This window comes from Columba livia, chromosome 10, assembly GCF_036013475.1.
Source record: "Columba livia isolate bColLiv1 breed racing homer chromosome 10, bColLiv1.pat.W.v2, whole genome shotgun sequence".
NCBI lineage: Eukaryota > Metazoa > Chordata > Aves > Columbiformes > Columbidae > Columba > Columba livia.
In genome coordinates, this window is record NC_088611.1 from 19,149,475 (window position 1) to 19,176,559 (window position 27,085).

The 27,085-nt window shown below is 45.7% G+C and overlaps 2 protein-coding genes across 3 annotated transcripts in view; one reads left to right on the forward strand and one right to left on the reverse strand.

Moving 5' to 3' along the window:
* Positions 1-12,688, forward strand: ZXDC (ZXD family zinc finger C). Its single transcript, XM_065075620.1, has 10 exons — positions 1-1,111; positions 2,198-2,350; positions 3,319-3,397; positions 3,495-3,625; positions 4,329-4,499; positions 5,073-5,758; positions 6,438-6,522; positions 8,098-8,270; positions 9,415-9,516; positions 10,511-12,688. The coding sequence occupies exons 1-10, from the start codon at positions 46-48 to the stop codon at positions 10,595-10,597; spliced, it is 2,733 nt and encodes a 910-aa protein (XP_064931692.1). The 5' UTR covers positions 1-45; the 3' UTR covers positions 10,598-12,688.
* CFAP100 (cilia and flagella associated protein 100) overlaps positions 11,325-27,085 on the reverse strand; it is a 16,121-nt gene continuing 360 nt past the window's right edge. Inside the window, exons 2-15 of one of the 2 annotated variants that reach the window (XM_021294653.2) lie at positions 25,080-25,281; positions 24,612-24,718; positions 22,997-23,189; positions 22,631-22,698; positions 21,835-21,998; positions 21,144-21,224; positions 20,452-20,591; positions 20,172-20,331; positions 18,692-18,740; positions 17,962-18,113; positions 17,042-17,165; positions 15,925-16,127; positions 14,284-14,377; positions 11,325-13,370 (exon numbers count right to left, since the gene is read on the reverse strand). In XM_021294653.2, the coding sequence (XP_021150328.2) occupies positions 13,257-13,370; positions 14,284-14,377; positions 15,925-16,127; positions 17,042-17,165; positions 17,962-18,113; positions 18,692-18,740; positions 20,172-20,331; positions 20,452-20,591; positions 21,144-21,224; positions 21,835-21,998; positions 22,631-22,698; positions 22,997-23,189; positions 24,612-24,718; positions 25,080-25,104 (1,674 nt within the window). In that variant the 5' untranslated portion in view covers positions 25,105-25,281 and the 3' untranslated portion in view covers positions 11,325-13,256. The remainder of the gene's footprint in view (positions 13,371-14,283; positions 14,378-15,924; positions 16,128-17,041; positions 17,166-17,961; positions 18,114-18,691; positions 18,741-20,171; positions 20,332-20,451; positions 20,592-21,143; positions 21,225-21,834; positions 21,999-22,630; positions 22,699-22,996; positions 23,190-24,611; positions 24,719-25,079; positions 25,282-27,085) is intronic. The other variant, XM_021294654.2, reaches the window with a different exon arrangement.

Sequence of the window (27,085 nt, forward strand, 5' to 3'; positions counted from 1 at the left end):
CGCCCCGCGGCTCCGGTTTCAGCCGCTGCTACAGGGACCCCCAAGATGGAAACGCAGGGGCTGCCCGCGGAGGCGGCCCGGGCCCGGCCCGCCGCACAACATGGCGGCCCCGCTGCGCCGCCCGCCGCCCCGCGCCGCCCGCCCGACTGGGAGCTGGCGGCCGCCGCCGCCTCCTCCTCCCCCGCTGCCAGCACCGCCGCGTCGGGCCTCTACGTGAGCTTCCCGGTGCTGCTGGTAGAGGAGAAGCCGGAGCCCGGCGCCAGCCCGGCGCCCAGCCCCTGCGCGCCGCCGGCGACGCCCGCGCCCGACAACGACGGGCTCCTGCTCGTCTTCAACGTGGTGCGCGGCGCGGCCGAGGCCGGCCTGAGCGGCGGCGAAGCGGGGCGCGCCCCGCCCGGCCCGCCGCCCGCCGAGCCGCCGGAGGAGGCCCCCGGCTCGGCGCCGCCGCCGCCTGCTCCCCCGGCGCCGTCGCTGCCCCCCGCCGGCGGCGATGGCGGCGCGGAGGACGGCTCCTTCTCGGGGACCATCACCATCAACAACCAGAGCCTGGTGGTGCGCATCGAGAACGGCGTCCTGACGCTGGGGCCCGGCGCCGAGCAGGCCGCGGGCACCACGCCGCCGCCGCCCGCCGCGCCGCCCGCCGCCAGCCCCGCCGAGCCGCCGGGCGGGCCGCGGCCGCGCTCGCCGCCGGTCTTCCCGTGCCCGGAGCCGCGCTGCGGCGAGGCCTTTCCCCGCAAGCAGCAGCTGCGGCTGCACCGCCTCTCGGCGCACGGCGGCGGCGGGGAGGACGGCCGGGGCGCGGCGGGGGCGGCGGCGCGGCCCTTCGGCTGCCCGGTCCCGGGCTGCGCCTGGTCCTTCGCCACGGCCTACAAGCTGCGGCGGCACCTGCACTCGCACGACAAGCTGCGGCCCTTCGCCTGCGCGGCGCCGGGCTGCGCCAAGCGCTTCACCACCGTGTACAACCTGCGGGCCCACAGCCGCGCCCACGAGCAGGAGGCGGCGCACAAGTGCGAGGCCTGTGGGCAGCGCTTCCCCAGCGCCGCCCGCCTCGCCGCCCACCGCCGCCGCAGCCACCTGGAGCCCGAGCGGCCCTACCGCTGCGACTTCCCCGGTAAGCCGCCGCCCGGCGTGGGGGCTGGGTTCTCCTTCTCCCCGCACCCTTGTAAAGCAAATGCCTCGGCGGGGTAAGGGTGGGATCCCCGCCCTGAGTCCGTGCTGTGGCTCAGCTCGCTTTTCCGCGCCGCGGTCCCGCCATCCGTGTCTCATCGCCCACAGTCCGGAGGAAGGTCCCCACTCCAGGCCACCTCTGTTAGCAAGACGGAAGGTTTGGGAGCTGGAAGATGCTGTGCCTTGGCTGCTCAGCCTGTATGTGGGTGGGTGTCAAGAGGATGGACCAGGCTTTTCACAGTGGTGCCCAGTGACGGGGTGAGGGGCAACGGGCACGGACTGAAACAGGAGGTTCCACCTGAATATGAGGAGAAACTTCTTTACTTTGAGGTGCCAGAGCCTGGCTCAGGCTGCCCAGAGAGGCTGTGGAGTCTCCTTTTCTGGAGACATTCAAACCCACCTGGATGTGACCCTGTGTGATCTGCTCTGGTGACCCCGTGTTAGCAGTGGTTGGACTGGGTGATCTCCAGAGGTCCCTTCAACCCCAACCAGTCTGGGATTCAGTAGCTTTGTGCTGGTGTGGTGAAACACCTCAAGTCGCAGCACATACGTTGTGAGGCTGGAATCCTTGTAATAAGCTGTCTGTGGGTGAAATTGTGAAGCCACCGAAATAAATTTGTCGTATATTTCCTTAGTATTCAGTGCACAAGAATTCTAACAATCATCATGAGTAAAGTGTAGATGTGGGCTTAGGGACATGGTTTAGTAGTGGACTTGGCAATGTTAGGTTTACAGGTGGACTCAAAAGATCTTTCCCAAGCTCAGTGATACCATGGTCTATGATTCTGCAGTTGTTCAGTGGTATACTGTGCTCTATGTGTTTTGATAGCACACCTTGGCTAAATAGTTGTAATCCCTGCAACTAATGTAGCTTAGGATTGCGTGTTTGTCATTTCTATGTGCCAGGGTGTAATATCCTGGAAAAAGGATCATGAACGTCCCTCAAGAAAAGCTGGGAGGTAGAAAACAATGTGATTTCCCTGATTTGTTTTTGTATCAACCTGATGTGCTGTTTCCCTTCTCTTCCCAGGCTGTGACAGAACGTTTATCACAGTGAGTGCGTTATTCTCCCATAATCGAGCCCACTTCAGAGAGCAAGAGCAGTTCTCCTGTTCCTTCCCTGGCTGTAACAAGCAGTATGACAAAGCCTGCCGGCTGAAAATCCACATGAGGAGCCACACAGGTAGTCATAAGGGTGACTTGTACACAGAATATGTGGAGAGTGGACTTCAGTTTGCTGGGAAAAAATGAAAGTCATGAAGGGTGAAAGGGCGACATGAGTTATTTAGAGTCAGGGAGAATGTTTGATTCTTGGCCCTCTGGGGGTTAGGAATCTGCTGAGTGAATTTGCAAAATACAACATAGCTATGGACATGAAAAGCTGGGGCTTTTGGAATGCAAATTCTGTTCAGAAAAATATCCCAGCTCTGCTCCCAAGTTCATAGACATTCAAAACATTGTGTAAATTCTATTCTTAGTCAAAACAAATGTCTAAAAAACTCTCAGAACATGTGAAATGTATGTACCAAGATTTGGAACAGCAAGAAGGTAAATTTCAACTTAAGCAAGCACTCCTGACTTCCAAGGACCACTGCTGAGCTGAAATCCAGCCTTTTAATGTTTTAAAGACAACTGTGTGTATGCTCTGCTGCCCTCTGGTTTCCTGTTTTCATGGCTTTACTGTGTGGGGTTTGCTTTTCTGTCTTTTTTTTTTTGTTTGGGGTGTTTCTTGTTTTTGTTATTTTTTTTTAAGTGTTGCTTACGTTTAGTGAAGACGTGCTGGAAGCTGGTTTCATATAGTATACTGTATTATAATCAATATATAATCATGGGTCATGAAAAAAGAAAATAATATCAGCTGTGGTTCTGTTTTGAATAATGCTGTTACTGGTTATTGAAGCACCTTCAAGATAGCTCAGATTGATACGAGGTGGATTGAAAATTATCTGTGCTCACCAACACAGAGGGAAAGACATGATGGGCTTGAGTTAAAGAAGACTCAGTACCAGCGGGATGGGGCATCACAGGAACTGCAGGAGGGGGTGGTTTTGTCTTGCCTTAAATTAATCCAGTTTAAGCAGCTCTTGAGATTTCCTAGTAGCAGTGTGTATTTCCTTATTGAATTATTGATGTAACCTTGCTTTGCTTAAGGTGAAAGGCCCTTTATCTGCGACTTTGAAGGTTGTGGCTGGTCTTTCACCAGTATGTCCAAGCTGCTGAGGCATAAAAGGTAAGGTAGCCTTTTCTGATTATGCTCTTTGTTTCTCTTCCGGTATTTAAGCGGCAGTGGATTTAATCGTGCCAATGGCAATTTCCTTCCCTTGCAGGAAACACGAAGACGACAGGAGATTCATGTGCCCAGTGGAGGGCTGTGGGAAGTCCTTCACGAGAGCAGAACATTTGAAAGGCCACAGTATAACTCACCTTGGCACAAAGCCATTTGAGTGTCCAGTAGAAGGTATTGTTCCACTCTTCTATGTGTAAACTGGTATTTGGTGTGTATATTGCCTGAAGATTGTATATGGTGTGTTTATTGCTTTTTCCCCAAATGTAAACTTGTTACAGGATTGGAAAAATTTACAGCGAGTCTTCTAACAGAGTTTGAAGAAGTAAAACTAAACAGAAGACATTGCAACTATATGAGCAATCGTTCTCAAATTTATGGATTGCGGAGAAAACATTGGTTCATTTTCTAGCTTGATAATTTATTTTTTCTTTATGATGAACAGGACTGTTTTATTCTGAAAAGTCCTGCTTCTGATAGTCAGAGCTGGAATATTGTGCTTCATAAAGTAAAGCAACTCTGCTTGGTGATTGTTTCTCCTTTTAATGGTTTTGTCAGCGGTTTTCATTAAGACTTTAAATTTAAGATGCCACAGTAGGCAAAGGTTGTGTGTTACACTGAATGATTTAAGAGTTTCTTGTTGTCACAAACAGGTTGTTGAACTATCCTGTGTGGGAACAGCGCTACCCACTGAGATGTCCTTGATGTAAAATGAGGAAATCTATATTTGGCTTTCTTCTGATTCCTCTGGCTGTGCACAGGCACTGCAAAATAGCAAATAGAGTTCTGCAGAGCTACTCTGATTCGTTAAGATACTAAATACGAACATGAAATTGAAATTAGATGAAACTTCAAAGCTATGAATATCTTCTTGCAGGCTGTTGTGCAAAATTTTCAGCACGAAGTAGTTTGTATATTCACTCCAAAAAACACCTGCAGGATGTGGACTCATTGAAGACTCGTTGCCCTGTATCGAGCTGTAATAAATTGTTCACTTCCAAACACAGTATGAAGACGCACATGGTCAAACAGCATAACTTCAGCCCAGGTAAAGCATTTGTTTCGAACTACAGGAGGGTGCAATGGAAAAATGAAGTGTTTTATTAAGGAAAAAATGTATTTACTGATGTTGAAATCTGAGCTCCATCGATATGAATGGCAGAATATTCAGTGAGGCTGGGGTTGGTTTTCCTCCCTTGGAATTTTCAGTGGGACCTGTAACTGAATGTCAGAAAGCGAGGCTTGAGCTTGACCTCTGTGAAACTCTAAGAAATAGGAGCTTTTTTGAATGAGGTAGAGCTTGTCCTTCCCTGTGCCATCTGCAAAATGTCATCAAGAACTAAAAGCACTTATTTTTGTACTCCTTTTCTACTCCTCTACAACCTGAGTCAGGGCTGCCTTAGTGTTGTCTTTTGGCAAGTACTGTTGTAACTGAAATTTCTCAGTGAACGAGTGACTCATTTCTCATTTCAGTAAACTGCTTTTCCTTTAATCTACTTTCAGAGACGTTGGGAAGTGCTTTAGTAGGCTGAGAATCTAGAGTTTTAAGCTTGCTCATTCATAGTTTTCTACCCATTGTTTGATGAAGGTCTGTCTTCTAACCAAACCCCTTCTTTCCCAGATCTCCTCACTCAGCTCGAAGCAACCAGCTCCCTCACACCCAGCAGTGAACTTACCAGTCCGGGCCAGAGCGATCTCAGCAACATAGACCTGGTATCCCTGTTCTCCAACGTGTCAAGTAACAATTCTGGAATTGCAACAGACATGGCGCTCGTGAACTCGGGGATCGTCACGATCGATGTCGCTTCGGTGGGCTCGACGCTCGGCGGAAACCTGCCTGTCAGTAACAATTCTTTAAGCCAGGCGGTCGATCCCTTGATCCTGGTGGCCAGCAGCGACATGCCGCAGAGCCTGGACAGTTCTCTCTTGCTGGGAACCGGCACAACAGTTCTGCAGCAAAGCACTTTAAATTTGGATGATGTACAGACTGTCAACGCGGAAGCCTTGGGTTCGCTGGCGTCTCTGTCAGTGAGGAATTCCAGTCAAGAAGGGCATGGTTTGACGTCCAGCAATAATTTAACAATCGACACGGCCACTTTGACTCCTTCCAGTAGCCTCGGCGGTACCAATGTGCCTGAGTTACTAACACCGACTAAAGTTGAACGGAATTTGCTTCCTGGCTCCGACGTTGTCAGTCAACAAGAGGGCAGCAAAGTAGTGACGCAGTTTGTCTTCTCCAACCCCCCGGGGAGCTACAGTGCCCAGAAAGAAATGGATCTTGGCACAGTGACTGGCAGCTCATTCTTGGTGTGCAGTAATTATGTTCATTTTACCCCTGGATGACTGAGACACCCTGACTTTGGGGCTATCCATCCCTACTTCTGCCTCATAGGGAGACTTTTCTCTCAGATTTTGCAGATTGTGTGTTTTGGCTTTTTCTGATGAAGGATGTTGATTGTTGTGCTGAATGGTGTGTTGTCAGAAGGAGGTTCAGTGTGGTGATAAGTTCTCTTAAGAAATACTGGAATTCCAGTGGGGAGAATTAAGGGAGAACCGTTCAAAGGTTTACGAGAATACCCAAGAATATGTGGTGTTTCTTCTGCATTTGGTTCCAGGGAAAGATTTGGGCTCTGAGAGTAACTGAAGCATTTTGACATGAGTCCTCGTTCCCATTTTAAGTACTCTTCCCTTTCTGCTTTACTATGTTACTGCAGAGGTACCTTTATTTAGATTACAAAGTAAATTCTTACCCCATTAAAATCTGAACACTTCCAAATGTGGTGCCCACTTCCTTTTGTGTTGAATTGCACATATTAAGTACATACAGCAAATTTATCAGAACTAATCAGAAGAGCATGGGAAGCCAGCATTCAGTGTTTGCAGTGTAACATAACTGCACCTGAGAACTCTTTAGTCTGTGTTCATTGTCTTGGTTTGTTCTTGCATTCAAAAAACCTTGCGTCTCTTGGCTTTTTATTTTTCCTAGGAGAGCAGCGGATCTGCAAGAACAGACTACAGAGCCATTCAGCTGGCCAAGAAAAGAAAACAGAAAGGGAATGGCAGCAGCACAGGTGAGAAGCCATTAATTATGCACAGTTTACTAAATACAATTACTTAGTGTTTTGAGCAGGTACTTGAGTACATTCTTAAACATCCCATCTGGTTTATTGCTAGTTAAAATAATTATGCACGCGGTGTACCATCTGTTACTCGGGATAATCACATTCCGTCGAATATCTAATTCACTGTAAGTTTACAAAGAAATCTGCACCGTATGTTTTATGATTGTTAGAAGACACTATCCCTCCATCTCTTCATCTGCTTTTTATTTTCTTATTAGAACAAAAAAGATCATTTTCCTTCTGTTTGTGCTCTTGGTCTTACCTAGTGGATTCTCTTTTATTCAGTATAGACAGTGTAAGCATCAGCTGGATTTGTTTTGCCTCCGTGTTTCACTCAGTAACAGCGTTAACGAATTTATTGCTTAGTTATCTAGAAATACTCAAACCCCTCTCTTAGATTTTAGCCATGTTGAGCGTTCTTGTGCAGGGTGAGGTTTAGGTCACGATTTCTTTGTCACAAAGCTGTCTGATGTGAATTATACATCGTTACTTTGCCAGATCAAACGGTGCCTGTGGCTCATTAGACTTGTGTGAGCTCAGGCGTTTGAGTTGTGTCTGTCATTGGGGCTGGGGTGCCTCTTAGTACCTTCCACCTCTGAAAATCAAGGTGATAATTTTTAAGGTGAGTTAAGGGACTAGTTCTGAATTGGGCACTGTCAGGTTTCATTGCTTGTAAAAGGCATAACTGCATAAATCTGTCTGGTTAGTGAATCATCACACGGAAGGATAACGGCTTTACGAAGGTAGTTCTAAGCGTGATTGTATCATCAAACGTGTCTTTTGGACGTCAGTTTAAAAAGATGATTGCACTTAATCTGCATGTCTCCTTAAATTAGCTCAGAAAACTCTTATTTCTGTTCCTACTCAAGCCTCCCAGTAGTTCACTCCTCACCAGCTGCTGCCTTATTGCTGCTGTGTGCTTTTCAAAGTGGTGTGAAGGGTCTTGTGTTTCTAATTGGTTTAATTTGATTGCATGAACACTGGAGAGGGAAGTTCAGTGTTTAAAGAGAAGTTACTCAAGCCTTTTATTTACTATAACAAAACTAGTTTGTGATACAAGCAGCTAGTTTGTTGTGTTTTAAACTGAAAAATGCTCAAGGTTGTGGTAGTTGAATTTCTGTGGCCTATTCTACTGAATAGTCATTGAAATCTTTCCAGAAATAGGTGAGCTTCACTGTGCTCTTTTTGGAAACATGACGTACGTGACTTCTCAGGAAATGAGCTGCAAAACTAAAATTAGAAGTGCTTCCTCGTTCCTAACTCTACAAGTATGCTGATATTTGTGTGCTACCACCAGAGCGAGCCCTAAGCTTAGCAGTTTGTGCTGTGGTTCTAAGAGCATTCATGTAAAAAGATGCTCAGTCAGCAGTTGGAGTTCATCAGCTTCTCGCTGTCTGGCCTTGCAGCAATTATCAGATGGTGCTTAATTATATTGCAGTGTTCCAGGCCTTTGAAAAATACTAGCAGGAGACTTTGGCAAATTGCTTCTGACCATGTAAATATTCAAATTGGTCTCTTTTTTAGGGGCATCTGGCTCTGGGCAGAGGAAAAGCAAGGGTGGGAAAGTAAGCCCCACCAGCTTTTCACCATCCACCCCTGGCAGTCGACTGGGTGGCAACATAGTTCTGCCAAACGGAGGGCTGACGATAAGGGACCCGGCCACCGGGGCCCAGTACGTGCAAATTCAGCTGCTTCAGGTAAGAGCAGAGGAGGAAGAACGTGCCCTTCTTCTTTGTTACCCAAACTGGCACATTTATGGAAGAATCTGACTCCTTGTGGCCTAAGGTACTAATGCCCCTAGAAGGGATCCTGAGATCTGCAGTATGTACCATGTACTTTCCTGGGAAACTGGCTTTAGAGAGACCTAGAAATGCCTGAAAACAGAGCTGGTTCAATCATACAGCTGCTGAGGACCCAAACAGGTGCATTGTGGAAATGGGTGAGAGATTTTATTTGGTTTAGTACTTAGAGTCAGTCCAGCCTGGAATATACGGGCACTGTAACGGTGGGGAACATCCTGTTCAGGTTCTTAGGCTGGATGCACTCGATGCAGGTAACGCTGCGGGGGAACTAAGAGTTTTAGCAAAATTGTGTTTTGCATGTGAGAGTTGTGATCCTTTAGGGATCCTTAGGACTTCTTCCTCCAGTCTTTCGTCGACACTCTCCCAAATTCTTACATTACTCCATCTCTCTCTCATTTACAAGGTAAGTCAGTCTCATTTACAATGAGACTTATGACAAAAGATACCTTCAAAATGAAGTTTCAGCCTGAACTCTTATTTCTCGAAATTGTTGAAATAAAGGTTAAGAATTTTCTTTTCTAAAAATACCTGGTAATCTATGTGGGCTGATTAGCAGAGCATGGCTGGTCATACATTTTTGGCCAGGTACATATATATATAGTATCCAGAGAGAGGGTAAGTTAATTCCACTTTATTCCTGACAACGTATGGTATGGAGGAAGCTATGGGCTGAGTTCTTCATCTGTCTCATTTTCTCTCGGGTGTAGATGTTTGTAACTTTGATGTTAAGTATCAGCTTCACGCAACATGATGAAACTTGTTGCATATTTGTGAGTGTTTGGTTTGTTGGGAGGTGAACCGTTCCTTCCTTTCCAGATCTTGCCAATTTTCCAAGCTGATTATGATAGGTTAATAGGCTGTACACTGAGCAAGGTTCAGATTTAAGTAGCAGTTAATATTCCATGTATCTTTTTGGATAAAGCTACAGTGCAGTAGCTTTATCAGATTTTTTTTTAGGTTGTGAAGCTGAGTGAAATTTGCTATATTGTGCTGGAATGTTTGGAGTTGTAGTAATCACATAATGTTTCTGCATTAACAGGATGATTCCCCGGGTGAGGGAGATTTGCCCTTTCAGCTGAGTTCTCAGTCCTCTTCGTCACATTCTCAGCTTACAGTGGATTTACCTGTTCACATACTTCAGGTACAGCATGCTGGGTTTTATTGCTTAGCTTGAAACAGAGGAGAGTTTACTGTGGAGACTCTGGTATTCAGCCTAATGAAAATAACTCCTTTTCCATTGGGAGTTCAATTTCACTTACAAGAAGCAGTAAGCAGAGAGCTGCACTGCAGCATTTATCTTGTGTTACCAACCTTTGACACATCATAGCTGGTTGTTTTTCTTCCTCTGTTACCGAGTAATGAATAACTAAGTGTTACTCATTTATTACTGAAGTGCCCCATCCCTGTTTTCTTGATCCCATCCCGTAGACATTAAGTGGGTCTAGAAAGAGGATCAGAATTGATATGTAACAGGCTACAGGAAGGGTGGGCAAGTGGCAAAGAAAAGCTTGAGCGTGGATTTCAGAGCGCTGTGTGTTTGGGAATGGCAGATTAAAAAGTGCTCGCTTCTGCAGTCCTTGGTTTCATTACTTGCCCTTTTAACTACTGAGTATCAGTGGTTGAACACAGAAAGCTTCCTGTGGCTTCTTGTGTAAATGTAGGAGCAGCTGAGAACTGAGCAGCAATGAACAATTAGTGTGTACATGAACTGCATTTTCTACTTGCCTTTATGTGGCTTCAGTTTTTATAAACTCTGCAATGCAGTTGTTCTTACCAAAGGTGCTTCTCTGGGATAGAAAATAAAGCTTTTGTGTTAGTGATAAAGCTTTTATGCTGTGATAAACCTAGAAGTCCAAGAAGAGTACTAGAATTGTTGGCCATGGTAGACAGTTAATAGAGGACGAGCAAATAGTCAATGATTTTAAATTTATCTCCATTAGTAATGCTCATCTGAAATGTTCCAGTGTAGCGGTGCTGTTCGAGTGAGACCCCAAAGCAGGAAAGCTTTGGGTTTCCTGTAAACCATTCAAAGCATTTATCTGGTGTTGGATAAGTGGCAAAATAATCTTACTGAGAAGCATTAAAAGCCTGTGGGGGTGAAAACACTGAACTTGTCCTGCTCTTTGCTTTAACAGGAACCACACAATTCCGCTGAAGATGATGCAGGTTCTGATAATTCTCAGTTCACTGGAAGCACAATAAACTTACAGGATCTGGAATGACCGTTACGAAGAACAGTTACTTGAAAACAAAGTGGGCAATCATGTCTCGACAGAGTGAGATAACTCTGGGGGTCTTTTTCCAAGGAAAATATGGAAACTAGGAATACTGGATTATGGTTGCACTCTTTGCTAAGGACAGTTGCAGCTGAAAGGTTTTTCTTAAATGTAAATCCCACTTGATGTGCCTGTGTAAGATGCCCCGTCTGCCTGGGGGCTGGGGAGGCCGAGGCAGACGCTGTACAGTGTTGTTTCAGGGAGAAGTACTGTATTAAACTTCAAACTGAGGTAATATTTACTGTTTTCACAGGAAAGCAAGTATTCTACAGCTAACAAGTACAAATTTCTAATCCTGCCTACAACAGTTAAAACTTCCCTTCTGGAAGGAACCAGTGTTATTGAGGAATTAATTTGCAAGTGTTTTCCACACACACAAAAAATAATGGTTTCGGCCCCTGTGTTTTGGCAGAAAACTGGAATAAATTGTCCCAAGTAACAAAATTAACGTCCTATGCCATGAAAACGAGATGCTCTAAAATCTTTGTTTTAGAAAGCTAGATTCTAAATGTTGACTTAGCTGTGAATCAGTTCGTAGCTCATGTTGAGTTTCTCCCTTTCTTTGCTCCTGCATCCCGAATACTTTGCTGAATTCTTCCAGCAAAACTTGAAAACTGCAATAGAACTGTACGCACTGTAAGTGATTTAGCTACGAGTCCAACAGCATTGGAGAGGTTAGTTTTATGTTTGTGTTCCCGTTTTTGGGAGGAATGTTGACCGTAATGTTGACGTAAGCACCTTGATTTTATCTCATCTATAGACTGCTGCCAAGTTACCTAGAAACTGGTCACTATATTATTTCTTTTTCAATTGAACATTGTTAACACTTGTTCTTTATTGATATCCCAGAGTGTCACGTGCATGTGGAGCTTCCGGCTGGTTTACAGAATATGCAGTTGTAAGAGTCTTTTATGAGGGGACAGGAATTGTTACCTGGGAAGATTTGCCCCATTGAAAACCAGCAGTTTCTCTTGAGGACGGGGGAGAGGTTGTATGTACTCTACTTACCTGGATTGCAGTCACTTAAATAAGCATAGGGTTGTATAGGAAAAAACACCACCACCTTTGGTTACATTTTAAGGTAGTAATTTAAATGTTTCTTATGGTGATGTACTGAATGCCTATAAAACTATGTATAGGAGTTTGATAAAAGGGTGTATGTACTGTTTTTTATTCTCAGTGAGGTGTGTGTATGCACGTATGTGTATTTTTTTTACAGAATAAGATAATGTCATGCAGAAGAACATTGTGATCTTTCTAATCTTGCACATATTTATTTATTTTACAGTTATATCGAATTCACACGAGGTCATTCAGAAATGCTTTTACTTCCTGTGCCTTTTGAACTATGTACACGTCCAGATAAATGCTCTTTTGGTTGAAGGCTTGGGGAGGGGAAAACAAAGTATCCAGGTTACATTCAACTTCAGCTCCTGATTTGTAGGCAGTATTTTATCTTCTGGTTGAACCAGTTCTATTTTTCTGTCTTTAGCTTAACTGAGCATTGAGGTCTCTCTGTTCCTCTCATCCTGAGTTTACAGCTTATGCCCAGGGAATCTCTTAACCCCCTCAGGCTGGGTTTCCAAACCAAAGCTAACTGGTAGATGAGATTTTCTGCCGGTGACTGCAGCACGGAGTCCGTCCATCCCGAGAGGTAGGAGGGTTGAGGAATCGTGCTGAACGGCGACTACGGGGTCGTGTGCTCGTGGTCACTGTGCTCCCCCTGGAAGCCGAGGCACCTTGAGCTCCCAATGCCTGCGTTATTCCGTTCTCAACAACCACACCGGTTCTTAATCTACTAAAATGGCCAAGGAACACTCCTTTTTTTTTTTTTTTCTTTTCTTTTTTTGTTATGGGACTTGCAACCGAATCTTTCTACTTGTTAAAATGTACCTCACTCAGCTTTGTAAGTGAATGTAAAGTGCTAACCTCTTTGAGATGAAAATGGGATCACTTGGCTTAAACTCCATTGCTGGCAATGGATGCCTGAAGAACTGTTGGTGCAAAAGGGTCAATAAAGGTTTTTTTTTATGGTCAGTTTGTCCCCGGGTATTGTTCTTTGTATGGACGCATCTGACATAAAGCTGATTGTTAGCAGCTTGGTTTATGCAGAGCTGTGTCTTTCCTTCGCCTGTGTGCTCCGCAGGAGTGGGGTGGAATCTATAGCAACCCATCCTTTGGATTAAAGCATAGCCTTAGTTTTTTATAGTTCTGCAGCAGATTTGTGGTTATAATACAGGTCTGTCAGATGTCTGGCTTAGTCGTGGCATAACAGATTTTTACCCAGGACTGTGATAAATCTCCCTGGTCAGGTTTGTAGGGATGGTGCTATTTGTGTCAAAAGTGATGGAGAAGAGCGTCGGTAGCAGGAGCTTGGGAAGCAAAAGGAGAGAAGTTTAATTTATTTTCTTAGGCAAAAGATCAGTGGGGGGGAAAAATGGTTGCCTGACACAGCAGCCTCCCCTGGGATCACAGGGTGGGAGAAGATACGGAATTTCACGGGACCATGAACAGGTCTAACAGGCTAACGCATGGCTAACAGGCACCGTGAAACGTTTTCCTAGAGCAGCACCGGCCCTACCCGCTGCGCTTCAGGCTCGTGCTGTCAAGTGAAATAATAGAGCTCTTCTTCCTTTTCCTTATCCGTTTCTTCTTGGCTGTGCTTTTTCTTCTGCCTCCTGGCAGGGGGGTTGGAGCGGAACACCAGCCTCCTGCCGCTCTGCAGAGGGAAAAGGCGCGAGTGTCAGTGCTGGGGGGCCGAACCACCACCTGAGCCTGCTCCGTGCCGCTGGGGACGTGGCCTCTCGCTCTCTGCTTTTTAAGCAGGTTTCGGTGTGTCTAAGTGTGGTTTTTCTATCAGAAAATAAGTGTCAAGCGTCTGAAGGCCACGCATGCGCTAGCACTTCAGCTTCTACAAGGTACTTGTACTTACTACACCTGTAACTTTTCTGACTAAAGGCTTATTTGTATGATCTCAAGAGGATGGGAAGTTTGGATTCTGAAGAAATATCTGTGGGAGCCTGCAGAGCTCTCTTACTTTATCTTGGCAGGGACGCGTGATGCCCGTTCTCCATCACCTGTGCTTCGGGTGTGACTGAGAACTGGGGCGTCCTGTGAAACGTGGAGCAGGAGCCGTGGCCCGAAGCTCCACTTTGTGCCTCCTGAGGGGCCAGAGCTCAGCTTGGGGTAATGCGGAATACACCAAGAAAGATGCGGTTTGATGGTACGGCTGAGCTGATCTAAGGGCTTGCTGCTGTTGTCGGGAGCATCCTGTTGCTGCCTGGTTTCTCTTTTGCTGATTTTCATGCTTTTTTATATTGCCAGGTTAATAAATTGAAACGAGCTTAATGAGAAAATCGGCAAGTAATGGAGGGGGCCATGCGGTCAAGATACAAGGACAGAAGGATGATGGAAGGACACTGAGCTGGAATAACTTGCACTATAACTGGCTTCCCAGCAGTTGCTTAAGATCCATCAGTCCTGTAAACTGGCCTACACCTGAGTATGGATCCAGCCCCTCCTGGGTATGGAGGCTCCTGGTAACCCTCTTCCCTTAAGTGCTTGATGTTCAAGCACCCCCAGTTTCTCCGAGGTGGGCTGGTGAGATGAGATGTTCCTATGAATTATCTCACCTTTATCTTTACGGTTGCCTGTGATCTTTCCAGGGCCCGTTGCAATCTTTCCTCCTGCTGCTGCTTCTGTTGTCTGAGCTTTTCCTCTCTGAACCTTTGGAAGGGAGCACATAAAGGATGGGTTAGATGTGGTGTGCAGCCACACCGAATGTGCTTTTGACACACACCTTGTCTGATAGCGTAAGGCCGGCGGAGCTTTGGGTGTAGCTGATGCTGGAGGTTGTTGCTGTGAAGGTGGTAAGAGGGAAACGCTTGGTGCAGTTGATTCTATTCTTTCCAGAGTGAGGGGAGGAAAAAGCTCATCAGGCTTTGCTAATGGAGATGTCAGATGGTTGGTGTCTGTGACAGACCTGCTCTGTACCACCTTCAGCAGGTGGCTCATGCCTCTGCAGTGGACCAGGGTGCTCACCATAATGATGGTGATTGTGTCCTAAGTTCTCACCCGTGCAGCCAAGTCTGTGACGTACAGATGGGAGTTGGAGGGTTTTACATCTGTGGAGCTAAACTTTGCCTAAATGGGCACCGTGGAGGCTGGTGCTGGGAACTGGCTGCAATTCCTTTTGGAAATGCAGCATGGGAACAGAAACAGGCTCGAGCTGCTGAAAGCTGCAGTGCAGAGGAAATGAATTCTCAACCTGTGATCATCAGGAAGTTTTAAAATGCTCTCTGAAGGTTTTTTTGTTTGGTTGCTTTTGCTTTTTATTTGGCGGGGGCTGGGAAGGGAGGTCTCAGATTCCCTCCTGCATTCTTCTCCTTCATCCCAGAGCAGAATAAATGCATCTTAATTCTTTAGTAAGTTAAGAGTGCAAAACTACTCATAGAACATCAGGAAGAAGCATCACACCCTTTTACTACAAAGGTGAAAAATGATGCAAAGTCAGAAGCGGGGAAATGTCACTGTTCTGCTTTTAAATGCTCACGCTATTACTTTTTTCCCCTTTGCTGGATGTGACTCACCTGGGGATGCCCAGATAACAATCAGCTGTCCAGTTGCATCTCTGCTGTTAGCAAGGAGAAATTTCACGTGTGTAACTGAGCGAAGAGGAATGTGTCTCATCTCGGAAGCTGATTTTATCGTGCTAATTGGTTACTATTTTAATTTAATAATACAAGTTAAAGTTAACAGTTTTGTAGAAGAAACATTTGAAAGCTGCCATTGCTGACAAGTGCTCCTATGGACTCTTGAACGCTGGCAAAATATCAGGGTGTGCCAAATAACTACAGAGGAGAAATTTTCTCTTTAAAGAGTTTAAATATTGTTACTGCAAATTATCTTCTTAAAATGGTGATTTTCATAATTGAATTTACTCAGGAGATAGGGTGTTTTTTTGTTATTTGTTTTGTTTATTTGTGGGTTTTGTTGTTTTGTTTGTTTGGTTTTAATTAATTTTCTTTTTGCCCTTTTCTAATGCAGCTTCCAGGTCTTTTCTAATGTACCTGTGGGCTCCTGCTTGCTGATCGGGAGATGCAAATACTATCAATGTGAAACCATTACAGAAGTAAAATGGGATGTATTGTCACATGGGCTTTCAGATTGCCGTGACAGTGTCCTGGCTGATCCTGGCCCTTTCAGTGGCTTTGCTTTTGACTGTCAACCTTTAAAAACAGAGGTCCTATTTCCAGAAGAGTGTCTTGTCTTACCTCAATCTCTGTTCCTTTTCTTTGGCTTTCTTGGCCTGTTTTATGTTTTCTGGTGGGATTGTCTCCAAGTAGTCCAGTAAATCAATGAGCTGCTTTTCTATCACCTTTAACATCTCCACAGGCTCCAGGTCTGTCTCATTATCTCCAGTGCAGTGGCAATAGACTTCCAGCACCTTCTTGTGCAGGCTTGTGAGCATTTCATCCTGGCGATAAGAGGAGACAGGGTGAGAGGCACAGCTGGGTTCTGCCCAGCAGAACCACAACACCCCTCCAAAAACAAGGGAAATTAGCACACTTTAATTCTCTCAACAAGACTCAGTTTCTTGTTTCTGGGTTTGCTTAGCACCAGTGTCTGGGGTAGGTGGTTGTACTGAGCCGTTTGTCTGCTGCTCTCATCTTCCCAGCTGTCACGGAATCACAGAATGTCCTGAATTAGAAGGGGCCCACAATGATCATCGAGTCCAACTCCTGTTCCTGCACAGGACACCCCACAGTTCACACCGTGTGTCTGAGGGCGTTGTTCAGTCTCTTCTTGAACACTGTCAGGCTTGGGGCCGTGACACCTCCCTGCGGAGCCTGTTCAGTGTCCAGCGCCCTCTGGGTGAAGAACCTTTTCCTCATGTCCAACTGACCCTCCCCGGCACATCTTCTGCCGTTCCCTCAGGTTCTGACATTGGTCACTAAACAGAAGAGTTTGGCGCCTGCCCCTCCTGCTCCCCTGGTGACGAAGCTGTAGCCGCCATGAGCTCCCCCCTCAGTCTCCTTTTCTCCAGGCTGAACTAACCGAGTGACTTTAGCCGCTCCTCATACGGCTTCCGCTCCAAACCCTTCACCAGCTTTGTAGCTTCAGCAACTACCCAGCTTTGCTGTGGCCTGGGACATGTTGCAGATGCCCGGTTGTCTCTGCAAGCACTATTCCCACCACATAGCAGCTGCATGGACTAGGCATGTTTATCCCAATTTGCTGCCTCGGCCGTACCCCAAACCTGCCCTTGCTGTATCTCCACTGCTGAGGAGCAGCACTGGTCCCCCCAGTGCAACCCCTGTCCACTTTTTTCCCCAGGATGGAGCTGGCTGGTGGAGAGGAACCATTTAATACACATGTAATCCCCCTTGCCTTGATCTCAGGGTGTGCTTGGTCATCAGTTTTGAGCTTCAGATCCGCTACTCTCTCCTCTTCTTTGGCGATGGAGGATTTGAGGGTGGCTACCTGCTGTTTCAGCTCTGCCAACGTCTTCTCCCTAGGCCAGAGGAAAAAGGAGGTTGTTTTGAAAAGGGCATCTCTGGAACATGAGTGTTCTACTGCCTTCCAGCCTGGGACCGTCCCTCCCGCTGCCGGCAGATGGAGGTAACACTTCATGGCATTTCTGGGGAGCCTGAACCCACAGCTCCGAGAGCAGAGGGATCTTGTGATTTTTCTGGACTAACAGTCCCTGTGCTGGTGTGGGGGAGGGAGAAAGCATAGCTAATATTAATTATTTTTTAATAAGTCAATGGGGGAAGTAGATTACATTTAAAAACTTGCACAAGGGGATAAGCTGCACTTTAAATGGGATCATGTGTGTCTACCTGCTGTTGAAACACTATATTGCAATTACACTTGGGCTCCCTGCTGCCTTCCTCTAGGAAGGGTTTGCATTGAGTCAAAATAGGTGCTGGTCTGGACCACTCCAGTACATGCCTTGTTTCTTCCTTTGGTCTTTCTTTCTGAGAATTACAGGATACTTCTAGCTTATGTCTGCTCCAGAGTGCTAAATGCATCAATTCCCCAGCCTGTGCCTCGAGGACTAAGGAAATAGTCCCCATGCCAAGTCTTATCTCCTAAATCATGTAGATGGGACACTCCCCCAGGAGCTCACAAGATGGTGAGTTGGATGGGCTGCAGCTGGGCTCTAGGGTGAGAAAGAGACTCTCTGTTGTGCTGCATGAGCAGCGCTCTGTGGTCTGCAGCCTGATGGTGCTACTGGGGGGCACAGGGGGTCACTTATGTTTGAAAGCTGGGGCACAAGAGCCCCTTCCTCACAGGATCACACTTACCTGCTTTCATGTGTGGTGACAAAAGTGTGTTGGACCTTCTGCAGACTTTCCTCAGTCTCCTGGGAATTCTGGATGAAGGACAAATTCTCTTCCTCCATCTCCATGAAAATAGACAGCAGTTGTTGGGGATCAGTAAAATACAAGTCTGGCTTCTGGAGAGGAAAACACATGCAATGAGGTTTTTGTCCTCCTTTCCCCCTTTAACTTCTTTTCCATTGAACTACATGGAGGTTGGTCTTCACCAGCCCTGGATGTTCAAATGCTCTCCCATACAGAGGGGTCCGTGAGCATCCACGTACAAATATCTTCCACCTTCCTGACATGTGCATAGCTTGATGCTGCCTTTGTAGCTCACCCCCAAAACAAGTGGCATTTTGGGGAGTAAAAAGTGATGCAAACTTCTGTGAGTGAGAGAACTTCGATTTCAGACACAAAACAATAACTCCGCTGATTTCAAAATCTCCGATTATATGACATCCTACTTACTGAGGGATGGCAAGCTTTGAGGTGATGGTAGGTTTTTGCAAAGCGGAGGGGGAAAGTTAAACTAAAATGTTTATAATGTGTTGCTAAACATGAACATTTATGAACGTATAAACATACACATTAGTGGCTACAGTAACTCCTCAATACCATAATGAATGGTTAGAAGGTGAGATAAACTATTAACATCAATAAATGACACAGGACAAAGAGAAAGTGTAAATATTTTGACATGAGACTTTCTGACCTCCTCTTCATCCAAGCATTTTTCACTTCCTGCATCCTCCAGTGAACCTCTGAAAAAGACATTTTGTGTATCAGGCCCGTAGGGAAACGACAGCACAAAGAGACCTTGTGAGCGAGTTGTGAGCACTCTTATTGTTTGCTGTTTGCTTCTGAATTGTCCTTTGCACATTCCCATGTTTGGTCCCCCATGGCTGTGGGCCGTTTGGGGGTCAGTAGGAGGTAGGGGTCGCACAGACATGTAGCGTGGGAGCCGCGTCTGTCCACAAGCAAGTTGCCTTTGGGGCTGCTGCTCAAGGCTGGGCTATTGGGCAATCAGAAGGCAGAGGCAAGAGCCTTGATCAAAAAGGCTCAGGCAGCAGCACGGCAAGTGTAGAGAAAGCCTTGTGCTCCATGTGGGATGTGGTATTGCTCCTAAACTACATGGTGTGGCTACCATTGGAGTCTGCAGTGTTCACCTGCCCTGGGAGGAGACTGCTGAGTGCTTCTTCCTCTGCACCGACGACTGCTGTTAACCAGCAGTGCGGCCTCTTCCACCCCTCCTCAGCCCCAGGGACAAGCCCAGTGCAAGAGCTGGAAGAGCAAGGCAGGAGGTGCCGGACTGATGTTGGGAGCAGAGTCCGCTCATCGCCTTCAATTGCACCTGCCCCTCTGTGCCACAGAGGGGTGAGAAACCTCCGTTTGCATCAGCTCGGTGCCAGCCCCACTTGTGTCTGCATCGTTCCTGCTGTGGGGCAGCAGCCCAGTAATTGCAGTGGCTTCACAAGGGGTGGCACACAGCAGCCCCGCTTCAAAGAGTGCCTGCAACACTGAGTAGAGGCAGAGGAAATGGCCCTGCCAGCAATGACTTAGTTCCAACTCTACTGATAGCCAGCTTTTTTGGCCTCAGGAGACCACCAGCCACTCTTTGCTTTTCCAGGCAATTTCCTTCTTTGCCTCAAAAATCCAGAGCTGGCCATACTTGCATCACATTCCCACGGGCCTCTCCACTTCTCAGGTGGTCCTGCCTACCTTGCAGTGTTATCCCCTGTATCCCAGCATATACTGTCTGAAGGCTCTTACTGAAAGTAAACAGTCACTGCAGTGTGAGTCTACAATGACTTTTGACCTTCATTAATTCCAAAAGAACAGGCAACTCTTTGCATGGCGACCATGATCAACAGAGGGAACCCGTAACTCAGCCACAACGGGCCACAGAGAAGCTTTGCTCCAGGGCAAATGTGCAAGGTCTATGATTCCTCCTGTGGTCAAGGTCCAAACTCTTTGGGCAGCGTCTCAGCAGAGGGTTTGCGGATGAAGCTCTGTTGGAGCAGGTGCACAGGTACTGACTTGCACACCTGATGGCTCTCTACTGGTATTTGGATTTGTTCCAATGAGACTGAGGTCTCGGAACGCTCGCAGTGAAGGTGAGGTTTCCTCTGCACTGACCCCCAGTCAGTTGGGTGCTCTCTACAGTACAAAGGTTGGCATTATCTTGTACTTACAGTTTTCCTGTTAGAGGCTTCAGGAGTTTTTTGAGCTGTGGCCTGATGTCCTGTAATGAGCCTAATCTCAAACTTCTTGAAGACAGCAGGGGACCTGATGCATCCATATCACTCATACTATTGAGACTGGAGCTGTTTGTCCTGGTTTTGCGACCCAGGTCTGGAGACAAGAAGAGATGGACCCTTAGAGCAGGGGGCTGTCCCTGTGAGGAGGGGGCAGCTCTTCCCTGGCTCTCAGCCTGCCCTGGAGTGGTGGGACATGAGGCACTTCCTTCATTACCTTTGGATGCTGTTTCCAAATCCTTTTCCTTTGTGTGTTTTTTGCTATGTTCCTCCTGCCACTCTTTTGGACACAGTTGATAGAGGAAGTCCCTGTATGTCTTGTAGTCCCGCACAGTATTATTGAATCTGTATATATCACTAGGGTGAGAAAAGCGGATAAAGTTTGTTAGCTGACGAGAAAGCCTCTGTTTCAATGGGTTCTTTCTAGCTCTTGATACTCATCTTCTCCCAGAAAAGGGACAAGAGGGTACATGTCTACATGGACATGCAAAGACAGATGGGAACCTGCCCTGTGAGCTCCCTGTGGTTCTCAGGTGGAAGCTGTCTGGTCATGTCTGCGTGGCCAGGTGCTCGATGTGGCACTGGGTGTGCTAATGTGGGAATTTTTACTCAAAAATGAATGAGAAACCTTGCCAGATCAACTCATAATCCGTATATTTTTTTCCCTTCTTTTCACAGCTCAGCATTAAAATGCATTACTTAGTTTTGTTTGGTTTTTGATCTCAGACTAGGCATTTAATTTTGGATTTGGAATATTTATACCTTAAAAAAATTTAATTAAAAAAAATAGTTGAGTTGGAACATTTTTAGAACTCTTTTTCCCTGATTCCCTTTTTTCCCCCAAGGGCTGTGAGGGAATTGTGCCGTAGGGGCTGTTAAAGGCCAACAGGAATAGTGTGCAACCGTTACCTTTCGAGGTTCTCTATTTGGGAAGTGATTGCCTGGATTTCCTTTATTTTCTTTGTCTTCGCTGTGGTTTCTTTTTCAGAACTGGGGAAGAATGCACAAACCATAAAACAATTTAGCGGTAAGTGGGTAGTGAATTGAGGTACATATAAAACAGTGAACAAGACGTGGGGGTAGCACTAGAAATCTCTTATAGATGCATCCCAGATGATGCTTGTCTGCTGCCTGAAGGCCCTGCTTCTCTTGGCAAAGAGATGATGGGGTCCCAGCTCCCCTAATTTGTCTGCTGCTGAGCATCAATTGCTATTTTGCCCTTGTGATAAACTATCATGGACCAAAATCCTTAAATTGCTTCATTTAGGGACCGTTGCTGCTGTGAGGGGTTGGTTGGGCAGAAGTACCTCCCCCTTGTAACAGTGTTGTGAGAAGAATAGAAGTGGTGCGGTCAACAGCAGGTTCCTTTCTGCAGCCAAATCAAGGGGGTTTGCAATGAGGGGACTCCCCAGGTGTTGGTCTCCTTCCTCTCTTTCATTGGATATGTGGGGAGAAAGTGCCACCAGGACTAACTCTGGGAAAACTCAGACACAGAGCACCTAGGGATGGATGCCAGCCAAAACCCTGCTCGAGCTCAAGCAAAAGACCTCCTGTGTCCAGCACAAAAGGGGACGCAAGTGCTTCACTCAACTTCCATTACATTTTCAGGGCTTGAACCGAGCTTTTATGTTTCTCCTTCAGTAACTCATCGAAGGTAGTAGCATCCTCCTCCAGGTAGTATTCAGCCTTCTGCAGTTTTCTTTCCTCGTCCTTTATTATGTCCTCCATCCTTTGGATCTCATCTCGCTTCACCGCCATGGCATACTGAAATGAACCCAAAAGGCAACACAGTCACCTCGGCTGGTTGTTTTTAAAGGTAAGTTGGTTTTGCTTTGTTCTTGGTTGCCATTTTACCTTACAATTGTTGTCAGAGAGGGTAAGGATTTCAAAACAAGGTATGTGTCTTAGTGCAAACGAGGTACATAGAGGGCAGGACATGTTTTAGAAGCAGCACAACAAATAAGCAGTGAAACTAAGGACAGAATCCAGAAGTCTCAACACTGTCTTAACTTCTGGCTGACATTCAGTTGTGATACAGCACAGTAACAGAGGTGAATAATGGAGATAGTCCCAGTTATAATTTATGTATGGGACAGCAGGAGCCAAAAGGTCAGTATATCTGCACATCTCACAAATGAAATAGTCGCATGGCTACTACTGGATAGCACAAACAACCTATTTGTTCTTTCTTTCGTGGTTGGGGATTGCCAAGCTATAGGCTATGAGTGTGTTTAACACAGGACTTGGACAATCAGGTTGTGAGGTCTGTGGTTGTTGTGGCCCTCGGTGTGATCTGTAGGCAATGGATTTCATGGGAAAAAAAAACAAAACAAAAGAAAGCAACACAGCGAAGAATCATTAAATGAACAGAAAGTAATATTCTTAAAGTCAAGTACCTCAAGTAAAAATATCTCTCTTCTGCCATTTACGTAGTCACACAATGGCTCCTTTTTTACTGAATAATCTGAAATGAGGATATAGAATTGATCAGACTTGAGGGGAAAATATGACCTAGGCAAAACACAGTAAATATGGAGGCTGCAGTCAGTATGGATGTGGTTGGCGTTGGAAACAGCTGTACTGATTATTTTGTTATGGTTTTGGCCTTTTTTAGGATCAGGGTGATATGGGCTTTTGTGGAGTAACACCAGGTAGAATAGAGTGGAGAGTCTGGTCCTTATAAAGGTCAATGTCCTTTAGCCTCTAAAGGCGAAGCTACTCCTCATGTCAGAGGCACTACAAAGACAATAACTGTTCTCTACCTCTTTTCATGGCTGTCTTCCATAAAAGACTCTCCTGAAGAGTTCTGAGTCTTTCTTCATTTGTTTCCAGTTTTCTGTCCTCCTCGTCCTCCTCCATTTGCAGAGCTTTCCTGCCATCTTTTTGCTTTGCTTTTATTTTAGTGGAGTAAGTCATTTTCTCATGGATTTTCATGGTCTTCATCCTTTCATGTTCCTATGAGGAGAAGCCAGTTATGGGGACAGATTGATTATGTGCTTCGTTCGCTGTGTTTTTTAAAGAAATAAGTGGTTATTCACAGTATAGAAATTCGCAGGCTACTGATATCCTGCTGATGCATGTTTGCCTGGTTTATTTGACTAACGCCAATGATATTTTCTCTTGAGGCAACTGAAACACTTCATTTCTCAGCATTTGTTCTCATTAGTTCGTTGATTTGTATCCTGCATCCAGCCACCAGCTGTACCAGTTTGTACCTACTCAGTGTCCTTGTTTTTCCTTCCTGGGTTATTCCTGGGGGAGAATGGAAATTTTCAGAGGTTCATCCTTCAAGTCCCCTAATAAAAGGGAACAACAGGACAGCCCATGCTCAATACCAGCTCAGTCCAGCTTTCATAAAGGCATGTAAACCCTCAAGTTTGGATGGAGAGGATCTACTCAAGCCCACTCCAGAGATTTCTGGAGGGTTGTTCGTGTTTTGACATGAGTTGAAGTAGAATTTGTTGCTCTCTGCACCATTTGGGCATGGGTTGGGCTGAGGACATCACTCAGTAGACATCCTTAGTGCACATCTTCCTAAGACCTTCCCCATATATATATATGTACGTGTATATATATACATATATATACACGTACATATATATAGTGACCTTCAAACCAAGCTAAAACCAGACTGTGAGTCCTCAATGTGAGCTGAGGAGGCTTGCCTAAGCTTGTTTGGAGATCTTCATTTCTGATTTAGAAAAAAAGACCTCTTGCTTCCACACTACTGCCTGGATTCTGCAACCGCATGCAACAATTTGACCTCTCAGAGGTGCAACAACCTCTCAATGACTTCTCACCCCCTGTGGATTGCATGCCCTAAGGAAGGTCTGCTGCAGAAATAAGGAAGAGACATTCCTGAGACCCAGTTCTTTGGTCTGGTAGGCTTCAATTCCCTATCTTATGGAGAGAAACTTAAGGCATGAAACCCATGTCGTCCTTCTTCCTAGGCATTCATTTCGTTGCCAGTTCAGAAGAAGGTCACATCAAACATTGGGACACAGCTTCCCAAGCAGAAGCCAAGCCTGTTGAAGTGAACAGCAAGAGATCTTGCACCAAAGCTTTATGGTAAAAGAACTGGCAGGTATCCCCAGGAAGAGGAGTAAGTGGTAAATCTACCTTGAAGTAAGCAAACAAAGTGACAATATCCGGATTTTGCGCTAGGAACCAGCAAGCCTGTGCTCAGATCTGCTCTTGGTAAAGTTAATCTCACGTCATGGACTTCAGTGCACTTGAAGCTAATCCGGGGAAATTTCAGCTGAATTTGGTAGCTATTGTTTCTCATATGCACTGAATTTTGATATGACTTTATGTTGGCTGGTTGCTTGCCCTAGTGAACTACTTGTGTGTACAATGGACTAAAGCACGTATACATACCTCCTTGGCTTGTTTTCTTTCCTTGTTCCTTATTGAGAAAATGTCAATATCTGGAGCAAATGTAAATGGGTTTTCCATTGGTCTTTCTTCAACCTTTTCTGGGATTCCTGCAAAAAAAATGGATGAGGATGTAGCAGATGAGAGGCAGAATATCACGACCTGGTGCACGGGGACTCTGATCTGCTGTGTCACAGCTGAAGGGTGGGCAGGCAGCTGTCGGCATCTAATGATGCTGAACCGAGAGCAGGGAGCTGGATATGGCTTGTAAGAAGCCAGTGATAGAACTGAGACCTCTCTAGTGTTTGTGTCACTTGACCATATCTGCTGACCCACTTGGGATTTCAGCCAGGGATATTTGTAAGTCTGGAACTATTTTACCCGTCTCATGTGATTGTGAGCAGAAGAGTCTGTAGATGGGCCTCTCCTTTGATTTAAGAACAAAAAGCTACCGCAATGTTGTGACCTTACCTGGCCGTTCAAGTTGGATTTCCATTCTGGGTTTGGAAGAAACACTTCAAGATGTTGAGTGGAGATGGTGTCTTTGACCTTGGCCCAAGGAAAAGCATAAACAAATCAATCAAATGCCAGTTACTGCCAGTAGGGGACGCAGTAGGTTTTACAGCAGCGATGGCCTTGGGGGCTTTCTGGATCTTAACCGAGCCTTTTGCATCTGCAGAAATCAACACAAAGTTTCAGTAAAGTTGAAAATGTTTGTGTTCTGACCCCCAAAAGACACATGTTCGTCCGTGGCTTATGTGAAAGCTGCGTAAAACACAGTTCTTACACACACACTGATGGAAAAGCAAAGACAAACCAATTTGGAGATAACAAGCAACTCAAGTCCCTTGCTTCTTGTTCCACTCGCATCTCCGGTTCTGATCCAAACCCACACTTTGTCATCCTCCCATGACCGGTTCGTGAGCAACGTTTTTAGTCCCTAAGGTTCTTAACCCACAGTGCTGAAGCAATTTCTGGTTCTTGTGATAAGGCTGAAGGACTGTTGGACAGCACAGACATGCTGCAGGGAGCTCTGTCGTGTTTAATTTTAGGCTGGCAAATCACTCAAAGCTTAGGTTTTTTGTTTCTTTGTAGTTGTTACTATGAATCTTAGGGGAAAAGGCATAATTGTAATGATATCACTTACGAGGAACAGATAGACAATTGTTAAAGTTATCCTTTAATCAACAAAGGCAGCAAGCTGGGTCCAGGGAGGTGTTACTCCAATTGATGCGATTCTGCTGCTGGGACCATTCCTGGTCTGCACTGTTATAAGACACAGCAGAAATTATCCTCTTCCGCTTGCACTAGTTTTAAGGCTATTTTAGAGCATCGTTTTTTGCTCTGAATAGCCTCCAGTTTTTATGTATTTTGAGCTAAACTCATCTGGCCTAATTTCCACGTACGTCCTTGGTGCTTTGTGTTTCCTATTGGCTGGGTTTCTGCAGCTGCCCAATTAGTACCTTATTCTTTGGAGGTGTCAAACATTCACTGTTGAAGAGACCCAGCGGCTGGGGTAGAATTTAGGCAGATTGAATACGTCCCACGTGTTTTATCTCTCTTTTTCTGTTCCTGAAGTGCCTTTTTCAAAAGCCTCCTTGACTGATTGCTTAGATTTCATGTGTCTCTGAGCTTTGGCGTAACTTAACGGGATGTTTTTCTCAAGGGGTCCCTCATCTATGTTCTGGAACAACATAACCCCTGGTGATGACGTAAGTTTTGGAGTAAACCCCATCAGGGCAGGGGTAGGAAGGCAGAAAACGCCCGCGGTGTTCAGTTGAATACACTTTGTGAAAATGCAGAGCAGTTGAAGCGAACACCTGGATGTTCAGCCCTCCCAATGCACACCTTGAATGCTGTAATCTGAACCGCCCCCCCTCATAAAAATCTTCTCCTTCATGTGGTTGATTTAAATTCATGCTACAGGGAATGGCACTGAAAAGCAGGAGTAGACAGAGGATACCGGCATACGGAAAATTATCAGTGAAACTCTCACAGATAAAAGGTGCTTTATGCTACGATTTTAGCAAAGTAAAGGATTTTGTTTCTAAGGTTAACTTATAAATACTCATTTTATCAAGGTATTTATGGTGGTTAGTTTTTTTAATAGATTGCTTGTACATCACTTCAGAAATAATGCCAAGAGCTACAGAAGTGCTAGTTGTGCTAATTATAATTATTAAGCTCAATAATGCCACTAAAAAATTGCATTGTTGCTACAGTTATTTGGCATATATTTCACTGCCTCTGACATTTCGGTAGCTACATACCAATGGCCAGTAGTATGTGAATCAATAGATAAGGCATTCATGGTTTTAATTTGCTGAAACATTTATTCAGTGCTTTTCCCTAGCATCAAGCAGAAAAAAGTACACCAAAGTAAACACGCAAACAGTTCTAAATAATGATACAATAAAATCCACCCACCATGTTCGCACTGGATGAACGTGTATTTTATACATGCTTAAACAATACCA

Bases quoted from the DNA above. Each gene is read 5' to 3' on its own strand.
- ZXDC (XM_065075620.1), top strand. From the start codon at position 46: ATGGAAACGCAGGGGCTGCCCGCGGAGGCGGCCCGGGCCCGGCCCGCC. The intron at 3,626-4,328 runs GTATTGTTCCAC...ATCTTCTTGCAG, and splicing joins ATTTGAGTGTCCAGTAGAAG to GCTGTTGTGCAAAATTTTCA. The intron at 6,523-8,097 runs GTGAGAAGCCAT...TCTCTTTTTTAG, and splicing joins AGGGAATGGCAGCAGCACAG to GGGCATCTGGCTCTGGGCAG.